Source organism: Lepidochelys kempii, chromosome 3 (assembly GCF_965140285.1).
Source record: "Lepidochelys kempii isolate rLepKem1 chromosome 3, rLepKem1.hap1, whole genome shotgun sequence".
In the NCBI taxonomy this organism is placed as follows: domain Eukaryota; kingdom Metazoa; phylum Chordata; order Testudines; family Cheloniidae; genus Lepidochelys; species Lepidochelys kempii.
In genome coordinates, this window is record NC_136382.1 from 154975656 (window position 1) to 154988028 (window position 12373).

Sequence of the window (12373 nt, forward strand, 5' to 3'; positions counted from 1 at the left end):
AGGAAGGGGGGAAAATCCCCTAAAAATTATAAAGCATACTTGGTCACTGCCCTTTTAATCCTTACCTATCATAAAATGATTGGTCACAACATATTATTTCTGCCTTTTCTGTGTTCTATAGAAGTTGAGCACCTGGTGCAACTTATGCTGGACTAACTAAGGGACTTTGTGGGAGCAGTTCAGACTTGTGTAGGAAGAGACCCTCATGCATTACGTGAAGGGAAGAATTCTTGGGTCTCTCCTTTCTCCCATTCCACTAACTGCAGGGTCATTTCAGTTCTGGAGATGATTAATTACATGACTGTGCAAAGGTGACAACTATAGGGCTGCTGATGCTGCGGACCTCATCCGTAATGGAGTGAGCGAGAGAGAAAGAAATGTACCAACTCCAGCGACAAAGGAAAATGAAGATATCATCCGTGTATACAATAACTTTAGCATATCTACAGCACAGCCTATAAAACTTGAGTGAACGGGCATTTGATATATAACAGGCTGGAAGCAACATATCAGTTTCACATTATAAATTAGCCTTTGCGCTAGTGGCCAGGGATTTGGTTGATTACTCACTGCTTTGCTTTAGTGCTTAAGTAGTCTTTTCCAAGGCAAGACAGTTAAACCACAAAAACATACCGTAGTGTCCACAGCCCTGACCTTCCCAGCAGGAACATGCTTTGGAATAGGCTCAGCCACTGATATCATCACACAGCCTTCTGCTCCCAGAGTAACGATTACTAGTTTGCAGCCTCTTTCTAATAGCATGAGTCCCACCTTCCCAGCATCTTCAGGGCTGCCCACTGGGATGCCTGTTAAAATTTCTGCCTGAAAAATAATCCAAACAAATCAAAATCAGAACCAGATAGCAACTAATTTATCAGAAAATGGTTGAACTTTAAAAGAACATTTAATTCTTTTAAATTTAACTAGGTGAACCAAATATTTTATCTTTCCTAACAACATTCAGAGTTGTGTTTACTGAAGGGTTTTTTCAAACAACTGACTAGGTCGAATTACTGAACCTGCGGTGAATTTGTCCTGTTATGTGTATGTCTGTGGCTTATGATGATGGTATATGCATTTCAGTGTAATCATGCATGTAATACAGACAGACAGAAACACACAGGTTTGGATGAGAGCTCTTTGGTGTAGGGTTGATATAAAATTTAACTATAAATAAACACATGCGTGCGCACACATACACACACAATCAAACAAGCAATGTTTTTATTGCAGGACCATCTTGAAATCATTTCCGCACTCCCATGCAATGTACTGAAATACTCTCAAGCCTTGAATCATATTGGTGTGTGTCTTCTACAATTTAATATCCCTTCATGCACGCTATATTACATTATCCTCCTTCAAATCCCTCCATAACTCACTTCCGCTGTAATACCCAGCTGACCATGGCTGGGCAGGTGGTGATGTGTGGCTACTGCTTTCCATAAGTAACTTGTTTGTTACCTCCTGCTCATCACTGTTAACTCCTTCTCCCATCTGTTTGTTTCATCCATCTGTTGCATCTTCTCATAAATCAAGATCATTTACTTTCTGAGGCAGGGACTGTGTTTGTAAGTCAGGGCTACACAGCCCTTAGCATAATGGGCTCTGATCCCTGATCAAGGTCATGAGTAATTACCAAAAATACAGTAATAATAGACTTTGAAAACTTTTTATGACTAAAATTAGGATTAATATGAAGGCTGTGGAAGTAGGTCTGAGTGCAATCCAGCTCCCACTGAAGTCAATGGAACACTTCAGCCCTGTCTCTCAGTGTCTGTCACTGTTGTTCCCTGGTTCTCTGTCTGCCCCACAACTCCTGAGCAGGGTAGCCTGCCACCCAAGACCTCGCACTCTGGCCTTAAAAGGCCTATAAACCCTGGTACACTGCCCCAGAGAGTTTACAATATAGTTAATGAGATTCTTAATGGGGTTTATTTTGTACATATGCTTAGAATCAAATCCTGCAGCCCTTATTCAGGCAAATCACCCACTGGTTTCAATGGGGGTTTGACTTTATGCTAGCAGGATTTGATTCTGTAAATGTTTTCAGATAAGCATATTTTATAAGTGAGCGTGGCAAGGTGTGGTAACAAATTCTCACAGTTCAAAGTGGTTTTTTGGCCATGCTTAGAAGCTGTCCAAGGGACAAGAATGTACTACATTTTAGATTGAGGAGAAGGTTACTACACTTAGCATGGTTTCTGTTTGGTGGATTAATGTCACTGCTCAACGCCCTCCAGAAATAGAGAATATTTAAATAAATTAAATCCATACAATTTTTTAAAGCTAAAATTCACATTCTCTGAAAATAAGCTAATTAAAAATCAGCATAAAATGTCATATAGTACTTCACAAAACTTGGCAACTATGCCTCTTCTGTGACACTTGCAGGAAACTAGCCAGCCAATAATAGCTGAGTAGAGGGGGAAGTTAGGGATAGTGGATAATTATTTTTTATTAAAGTGTATTTATTTTCATTGTATCAACATAGCCCTTTGTATATTGCTAGTGTAGATCATAAGATCTTTGGAACAGGGACTATGTTTCCCTTTGTGTGCACAGTGCGTTGCACATTATAGGTGCCACTGCAATAAAAATAAATATAATCACGACAACAACTGTACAAATACAACTGTGTAAGCTTGTAAGTGCAGACATGGCCTAAGTGACTTTGGAATTTGCTCCGCCACAAAGGCCAGATTTGTTAACTTTCCAGGCATGCTATTTTTTCAAGCCTTTGGGAAAGGAGTGGGTTTGATTTGGGTAGGGAGACAGTCAGTTTGATTTGGGTTTAATTGGGCTGATTATTATTCATTTTTGCTGCTTTTTGCCCAGTGATTTAACTATGGGGATTTCCTAAGATTCTGAATAACATGAATACATTACTTCAGTTTATATGAAAAATGGTCTTTTTAAATTTTAAAGTGTCCAAAAAATCTTGAGGTTGGCTCTATAGAAATCAAAGCAAAGAGGAAATAGATGCTGTCCTTTCTAAAGCAAAGCTCACATTCTGTCTGCTTAGGTTTTTATGTTGTGGCCATCTTCTGGCACCTAAGTCAAGCAGACTTTTGTCTGAGTAAAAAGAGCAGGATTTGCTCCATTGTTTTGTGATTGGTGTTTTTTTGGTTTAACGAAATTCTGCCACTGCATCCGCTTTGTTGATTACGTCCATACAAAAAATATTTCTTAAGAGATTCTTAAGCAGATAGCTTTGCTGCTACATATGTATGAACATAGCACTCCAGCTGTTTGTTAGCACAGAGATGTAACTCATCTCCAGCAGGATGGTGAAATTAGAACACACTGGAACAAGCTAGGAGCCATTTTCCCACAGAAGTGGCAGAAACCAGACTGATACTTTGTGCCAATAGTTAGAATTTTACAGTAAATGTCAACTGATGTTAAATATAAATCTGCTGTGCTGGGTTATAAATTTCCTCCCACCAATAAAATCTCATTTAAAAACATACAGTGCTACAATTGAAGGAAATAACTAATGGTTGTCTTAAAAAAAACAACAACAAAAAAACACTGTACAATAACAATGCCAAACGCCCAAGATGGACTTTTTAATAGCTTTTGATTGAACTCTCTCTCTCTCTCTATATATATATATAAAGAAGTCTACTTTTCTCTGATTATAAGGGTAAGTCCCACAAAACTGTCAATAAACTAAGTTCAACACAAACATTTAGATCATGAAGCTACTATTTTATTCCAAACATGAGGGTTAACGGAACAGTAAGGTTGAAGAGCCAAGAACTCAAACACCAGAAAAAAAGCAGAGTTAAGGTTGGCTGCTCATCCAAACTCTGCTCCCTTGTTCTTATGCCTTAAAATATGGTCTTTATATTTGTTACATAGTGCAATTTACAATTCCATGAAAAGAATTCAAATCAAAATTAAGGCTACATACAATTTTTATGATAAACACGCTTTATTTTGAGGTATTTATTTTAATGTCAACTATATAAAGCACATTATGTATTTCTATCTAATTTAGTTTGTCTACTATAGTGCTGAAATATATACTTTAAAGAGAATACAAATATAACATCCATAGATAATAAGAATATCATTGGTTTCAGAGTAGCAGCCATGTTAGTCTGTATCCGCAAAAAGAAAAGGAGTACTTGTGGCACCTTAGAGACTAACCAATTTATTTGAGCATAAGCTTTCGTGAGCTACAGCTCCCTTCATCGGATGCATGCAGTGGATGCATCTGATGAAGTGAGCTGTAGCTCACGAAAGCTTATGCTCAAATAAATTTGTTAGTCTCTAAGGTGCCACAAGTACTCCTGTGTCTTTTTAAGAATATCATTGTGACATTCGTGAATGTACTGCATCCATTATAAAAAAGCATATACAAGCTGCAGCCTAGATGCTAACTTGTAGAAAAAAGATAATATAATCTGAGAAACAGTGTGCGATCATGTTACAAAAGACTATATTCAACCTCACTTTTCATTTTCTATCTTTTGAGTGCTTAACTATGTAAGCATAAGTTTATGTAATTGTATGGCATTATATTATATATGGCATTATTTGACAAATATATATTTAAAGACAGACCATATTTTAAGTCATAAACAAAAAGAAGCAAAACTAAGGCCGAGTGTTCAGTTTTACATTTGTTGGGGTTTTTTTTGACACCCAAGTGCTTGGTACCCCAAACATAACATTATATTAAATATAGTGTTTGAGGCATGGAATTGTCTTGATTTGTTTTGTTTTGAAAGGGGAAGATACATTTCAACTATTCAAATTGTGGATCTTGTAATTTAATTGATCAGGAGCTATTTGGCTTGATGCCTCCATAAGCCAGTCACACTTAGCCAAGCCTTCCGAATCATGCCAGATTTTGGGGTCTCTCTGGCTCAACCGAAATTTCCAGGGCCAGATCATCAGCTGGTGTAAATTGCTGTAGTAACAAGGAGTGTAAACTCTTTGGGGAAGGGATCTTTTTGTTCTGTGTTTGTACAGCGCCTAGCACAATGGCCTACTGAGTTCATGACTGGGCTTCTGAGGTGCTGCTGCAATAAAATAATGGAACTGTGATGAGTTACACCAGCTGAGGATATGATCTGCAGTTCTTAAGATTGTCCCAGTTCAAGATACGTGTCAATTTTAAGATATTCCACATTTGAAACCTGCTGAACCAATTCGTTTCAAACTTGACTTGAACCTTAAATTGTATTGAGAACTACATCACAAAGTCTTGATTGTGTGAATCCTTACAGATGAGTAATCCCACTGAAGTCACTGAGATTCTGCTCGTGAGTGAAAGATTGTAAAAGCCGGCCACAAATTAAGTTAGTTATTTGTAGCTTATAATTGTTTCAAATTACCAAGTTTCTAATCAGAATATATGGGGGGAAAACACTTCTCATGCTAGAATAATTCAAAAAAAGGCTGAGTTGCTTGAGCTTACAGCTCTTTCTCCTTTCTGCACCCGCAACACTGTCCAAAGAATCACATATTTCGTTTAAAGACTAAATATGGAAAAATGTCATTCCAAAAGTTATAAACAACTGATAAAGTGGGCTTGGAATGAGGCTGGAATTCAAACGTAACTATATTGTGAAATGCCTACACTCTCTATCAATAATGCAGCAACAGTAATTTCCCAATATATTAACTCTGCAAATGCCAGACCATGCAAAGCTCAAAAGGGTGTTAAGAATGTGGGACAGATTATTGCTTTATGTATCTGATATATCTGTTATCTATTGCTTAGTAAAACTTCTCCCTAATGACTAAATCTCCATATTATAAAGCACTATTTTGATTCCCAATCAATGACAGACATATTGCCATAATCTGAATATACTGCTTAATTGACTCTGATAAGTTATCAGTGATAATGAATAAACTCTTGATTCCAGACATTAATTATTTCTTCAGAAACTATTTAGCTTTCACTAACACAAATAATATGGAGAAATCAATGTGATAATATAACTGTATAACATTTTTCATGATTTTTTCATGACAGCTTGTTTATGGTAGGTCTCTCTCTCATGTAAACTGTTGTTTTTTATATTTATATAATGCCTTTCACCCAGGCATTTTACAGTGCTCTGCAAATATTAACTAATTAATCTTTTGCTTGACCTCTAATAACTAGGTCATTATTATTCTACTTATTTCACAGATAGGGAAAGCAAGGGCCAGACAGATTAGGGGACTCACCTAAGACTGCACAAGTCACTGGCAGAGCTGGGATTACAACTCATATGAATCATGAATCGGACCTTTGCCCCAACATTTAAGCAACTTTGCTTCTTCTGAAAAACTCTAAGTATATTTAGGGTCAGACTTGAATCTCAAATTCATGGGCTGTATTGCTACCTATCCTTCAAGGCGAGGCAGCAATACACGCAAATAGCTCGTGTGATTGTTTTTATTATTTGCATTGTGGTAGCACTTAGAGGCCAGAGCCTCATTGTGCTACGCATTGTACTAACATATCACAAAGAGATGGTCACTGCCCTTGAGGAAGTCAACTTGTACATGTCAGTCTTCTCAACGTTGAAAAAGATTAAATGTTAGAAAAGGTCTCTCTTGTTTTCACTAAAATGAAACTTGATACATTTATTCTGCATTTCTTTCATTAGAAGAATTAGGAGAATGGAGAGCTAGCACATTCCTGCAGAAACCTCAGGGATTAAACTATGTTACATCTGGTGTACAGAGAATTAACAAACCAGTTTCAACAAGCTTGATCTTTCTGGGAAAAGAAGAGGGGGAAAAAACTAAAATACAAGCTAAGCAAAGAAAGAACTGATAACCTTGCAAGATTTGTTTTGAGCATTTTGTTCATAAACCACATAAAAAGAACTGACAGATGTAAAAAATATTTATTACTGAAGCAAGCAAGAGTAAAAAGAACAGCTTGTGAAAACCTTCTAGACAAACTAATGGTAGATGTTCCACTGATATAGCATAACTTTGTTTGCTTCTTTCCAGCACATACATCCATAAGGAACAAGATATACTGTTATACCATATCCGGCATGCAGAAGCATTAATATCTAAAGTGTTTAATAAATGACAGACATTGAGGTGTGAAATTATATTAAATACACACATGTTTGGGATATGATATCACGTGGTAAAGTTTGCAACTACACCTGACACCTCCATGCATTTGATATTTTGTGAAGGAAGAGGCTGAAAGACTTCACAGTCAAGATGCTGACCTATGAAAAGGTAAACAATAGAACATTCCTGACTCTATCACGAGTGTTTTCAGACAATCCTGAGATATGTTTTTTCTTTAGTTATGTAACAATATGAATTATAGTATGGCTCTTACCACTGAATGCTGGATGCCATAATCTAATTGGCTGTTTCATCATTTCTGCTGATACCATACTCCTATGTATACTAACATGAGGTTAATAGCTTCCTATTAATATACCTAGGAAACTTTAGCACCTGTAGACGTATGTTGATAAGTACCAACATTAAGGAAATTTTGGCAAGTTGTGTCATAAATACCTGAATATATATATATATATATATATACACACAAAAACTTAATTTGGCCTTGAACATGTACCTCCGCAGATGTGTCCATGTTAAATAGAATATCCTGGAAACAGTTGAACTGGATCTCTGTACATCTGTTAATTGCTAAAAGAATTAACCTTACTCACTAGAAGGACAAGGAAGCTCCATCTGCGAAGCAGTTTGTTACAGACATAGTAAAGACAGCTTTATTAAAGTTATTAATTACTTGTATTATAGTAGCCCATAGAAACTCCAATCAAGGATCAGAGCCCCTCAAGGAGTGGAATACCAGCCATGGGATTTAGCCAGACAAAGGTAATTCAAGATTTAGTGAAAGGAGTTTCAGTGGAGTGGTGAGGGTGGAAACTGGCTTGAATGGGGTCAAGAATGGAGCTGGAAGATTGGAACTTAAGACAGCAATTGTAGATGGCACATCCAATAACCTTGGTGAGGAAGGGGAGAACAGAGATATGGCAGTAGATGGAGAGGCAGGTGGGGTCAAAATTGGGTTGAATGGAGGACACATAGTATGATTTTGAAAGAAAATGGATGACATACCTAAAATATATACAAGAAACAACAGGAGAGTTGTAGATTGCCAAAATGTGTATATCCAAGACGAGAAGTAAAATAAAGAAACATAATAGTTAAAGACTGCGGGATAAAGAGTTTGTTTTCTATTCTCTCTTTAGTGGGATTCCTACATATTAAACTGTTATTGCTACATTATAGGTGGAACTTGTAGAGACACCTATACTTAATGTTGCCAGACACTTCCCATTCTAAATTACTTATTTAAATTACTAAAAAGTTACTTATAACTTTGCCAAACTTTAACCATTTGGGCTGAAATTTTCCATGCCAGTGTCTACCTCAGGTTGAATTTTTGAGGAAATTTCAGCTAAAATGGTTCAGCTGTTTCTGTAAACAAGGGCAACCAGTTTTTCCCTGTTTTGCCATGTTATTATGATTATGATTATTATTTTTTAACAATTTCTTTGAGAATCTCTAGCATCTCAATGCCACATATCAAATGAGTAGGATAAAAAGAACTATTGAATAACTTTGTTGTTGTTGTCCTTTATGATCGAAGATAACATTGATGATATTATCTCTTGTTAGTACAATTGTGGCTAAAAAGTCCAGTGTGCGGGTGGCAGTCCTTTCCACATTGAGTACATATATAGCTCGATACCAAGGAAGGGATTACAGTCTATGCTGGTGTAATCTAATGCTGTTTACAACTCAGCGTTTGTGCCTCAAGAGCCATATGGTAATTAATCTCGAACTAACTCCATCACTGACTGCTGCTTGCCAGAGTGATCTGTCTGTTGCTGACAACTCCCAGCTGTCAACGTCAATGTTGCATTGCTTCAAGTTATGCTTCAGTGTGTCCTTGAAGTGTTTCTTCTGGTCGCCTTGTGTGCAGTTACCCACTTTAAATTCACCATACAGCAACTGCTTTGGCATTCTGGTGTCATCCATCCTCAGTTCATGACCAGCCCAACGTAACTGTGATGTGATGAGCAATCCTTGTAGAGTGGCTGTGTTCCAGAACCTCGTTATTGCTAACTTTATCCTGCCATTTGATGTGGAGTATGGCACACAGATGTTGTAAATGGAACTTATCTAGAAACTTGATGTGATGCCTGTAGCAGGTCCAGGTTTTGCACTCACACAACAAATTGGACAGCACAACCGCTTTATAAACTCTTATTTCGGTTTGAAGCCTAATACAATGTTGCTGCCAGACTCTGCCTGACTGATGACGTATGAATTGTTCACTGAATGAGGCAGAGGCCCTGTCAAAAAAGCTAGCATGTAATCGTGTCATTAGACTGTATCACAATGCACATGCACATGAGGGTCAAACTAACATTGCACTGGCAACCTAAATTCAGGCATTTTCTAACTTTTGAGTCCTCAATTTTGCAACATAAACATTCTTTTAACCTAGTTCTTTTGAATGTAACACAATATGCCTGATACTATATATACCATACAGAAAAAAAAAGAGAGAGAGAGATACTATGCTGGCATTGGCTGAAGTGGGATTTGCACTGACGCTAAGCATTTCTCATTAGTGTTATCTTCAAACAGAGGTTTCTGAAAGGAACTATTGAGCCACATTTTTTTAATTACATCAGTGAAAATCTGTAGTAACTCCACTGAAGCCAACAGATTTATATTACTGTATGTCATAAATATAAAGGGAAGGGTAAACCCCTTTGAAATCCCTCCTGGCCAGGGGAAAGCTCCTCTCACCTGTAAAGGGTTAAGAAGCTAAAGGTAACCTCGCTGGCACCTGACCAAAATGACCAATGAGGAGACAAGATACTTTCAAAAGCTGGGAGGAGGGAGAGAAACAAAGGGTCTGTGTCTGTCTGTAGTCGTCTTGGCCGGGGACAGAACAGGAATGGAGTCTTAGAACTTTTAGTAAGTAATCTAGCTAGGTATGTGTTAGATTATGATTTCTTTAAATGGCTGAGAAAAGAATTGTGCTGAATAGAATAACTATTTCTGTCTGTGTATCTTTTTGTAACTTAAGGTTTTGCCTAGAGGGGTTCTCTATGTTTTTGAATCTAATTACCCTGTAAGATATCTACCATCCTGATTTTACAGGGGGGATTTCTTTATTTCTATTTACTTCTATTTTTTATTAAAAGTCTTCTTGTAAAACACTGAATGCTTTTTCATTGTTTTCAGATCCAAGGGTTTGGGTCTGTGGTCACCTATGCAAATTGGTGAGGCTTTTTACCAAACCTTGTCCAGGAAGTGGGGTGCAAGGTTTTGGGAAGTATTTTGGGGGGAAGGACGCGTCCAAACAGCTCTTCCCCAGTAACCAGTATTAGTTTGATGGTGGTAGCGGCCAGTCCAAGGATAACGGGGGTAATATTTTGTACCTTGGGGAAGTTTTGACCTAAGCTGGTAAAGATAAGCTTAGGAGGTTTTTCATGCAGGTCCCCACATCTGTACCCTAGAGTTCAGAGTGGGGGAGGAACCGTGACAGTGTAACTGAGATCATTTGCACCACTGTCTCTCCCAATTACAACACGAAAGCTGTGAAATATGTAATTGGTATATGTTGCCATTACATGACATATTTTCATACATGATTGATGGTCCTGGTAGACATATATGTACATAAATCTACCTACCAAAATCCTCAAATGCATATATTAAAGTGATTTGAAATTTAAGGAAGTCATAACAGGAAAATGAAAACATATGGAACTTGAATATATAACAATTGCTAAATAAAAACATACTGATATAAAATACCTTTTAAATTTCTGACATGAGAAAAACAAATGCTTCGACTGCTTCTGTTTTCTTAACAAAAGAAGAAAACTCTGACAGAAGCTCATCCCTGAAAAGAGATTCTAACAATGACAAATCAGCATGCATGGATGGGATGAAGGAAGATACAGATGATTACTATACTTCTGGTAATGAAATGGATTTCATTGTAAAGTGCAAAAGGTTACTGTTATAAATATTAAGTTGCAAAGAAAACTATCTACCTGTAATTCTCATTCTCAGAAAGTGCTTTAACAGGGCATTACTCTTGGGTCTGCGCTCCAGAACATCACAGGCAGGAACTTCCATAAAATTAGTATTTTAAAATGAATAAACCTCCTGATCAGCAGAAGTTTTGTGCCTATACTTGCTGAGGGGATAGTGTGATCCCTACTGTCTCCAACTGATAGTTCCTTTTTTAAGCAAACAGTAGAAAGCAAAAAGAATGCAAATTGAACCTCCAACTCTGCAGGTAATGTGTGTGAGAGAGTGGGGATCTATTATAATTATACACCTGTATTTCTTCTCAGAAAGGAAGTAATTTTCTTTTCTCCAAGTGGTAGTAATAATATATACCTACACTAGCAGACTAAAAATCTCAAGGGATGTCTCTATGAAAGCTGAAGTTGTAGCAATAAATTGTAACATAGAGGATATGGCAACATTCATGTTGGAAGTAGCAGTGAGAAAAAATATCAGGGATAGAACAGTAATAAAGAAGTACGTTTTTGTATTTAACAAGTAGGGGATAAAATCCCACAGCCAAACAAGTCAACAGTGACAACCAGGAAAAAAAACACCCTGAAATGAACTAGAGGAGTGGGAGAGTTCGGCTGCTCTCAGCTCCAAAATAGGTCCTGTAGCACAGTTAGGCAACTCTTGGATTAATGGCCTTAAGGAGAGCCAGGCAATAAAGCTTTCAGAGAACTCCACGTGTCTAACCTGCAAATCGCCCGGAAAGGAATGATTAGAGGCTGGCTCTGAACATTCTCCGTCATCTCATGTAGCTGAGTTGTGATGGCTGTTAGATTTGTCTGAGCCACAAGAGATGTCACTGCTAGTGGAGCTGGAAAATCAGCCCCCAGACTCTTGATGAGCCACAATGACTGACCTTGCAGGAAAGGGCTGACTACTTTGCAGATGCCGAAATGCTGTGGTGGGCTAACTTAAATAGACCTGCAGCAAAATGGGTACTGCTGACACAATTTTGATGCCTGTTTGGGTCATTTAGAACTTGTCCACTGATGTCTTATAGGCCATCATGGGATTGGTTTTAGCAGAAATTTCAGAAGAGGCTTAGTCTTGATGTACAACCTTCAGCCAGGGATGTTGGGATGGTGATCCCACAGCAAGCTGAGTCATGGTTTCCCCTAAACCCTATGTCATGTTCACCAGGGATCTCTTAAAATCATATTCAAGGTATGTCTTTTACTTGCTTGTTGCTCCTCACACATGTCTGATAAATAAGAGAGAAAACCATAGCGACAGTAACAAAAATATACAGCAGCAAATTCAAACAAGAGCCTTGTGGGACTCTCAGACCAACTTGTTTCCT

At 37.7% G+C, this 12373-nt stretch overlaps 1 protein-coding gene across 5 annotated transcripts in view; it reads right to left on the reverse strand.

Moving 5' to 3' along the window:
- The window catches only part of RBKS (ribokinase), a 113373-nt gene that overhangs the window by 27289 nt on the left and 73711 nt on the right, over positions 1-12373 (reverse strand). For all 5 annotated transcript variants that reach the window (XM_073338606.2, XM_073338602.2, XM_073338604.2 and 2 more), the window contains one exon: positions 634-822. In XM_073338606.2, coding sequence (XP_073194707.1) covers positions 634-822 — 189 coding nt within the window. The remainder of the gene's footprint in view (positions 1-633; positions 823-12373) is intronic.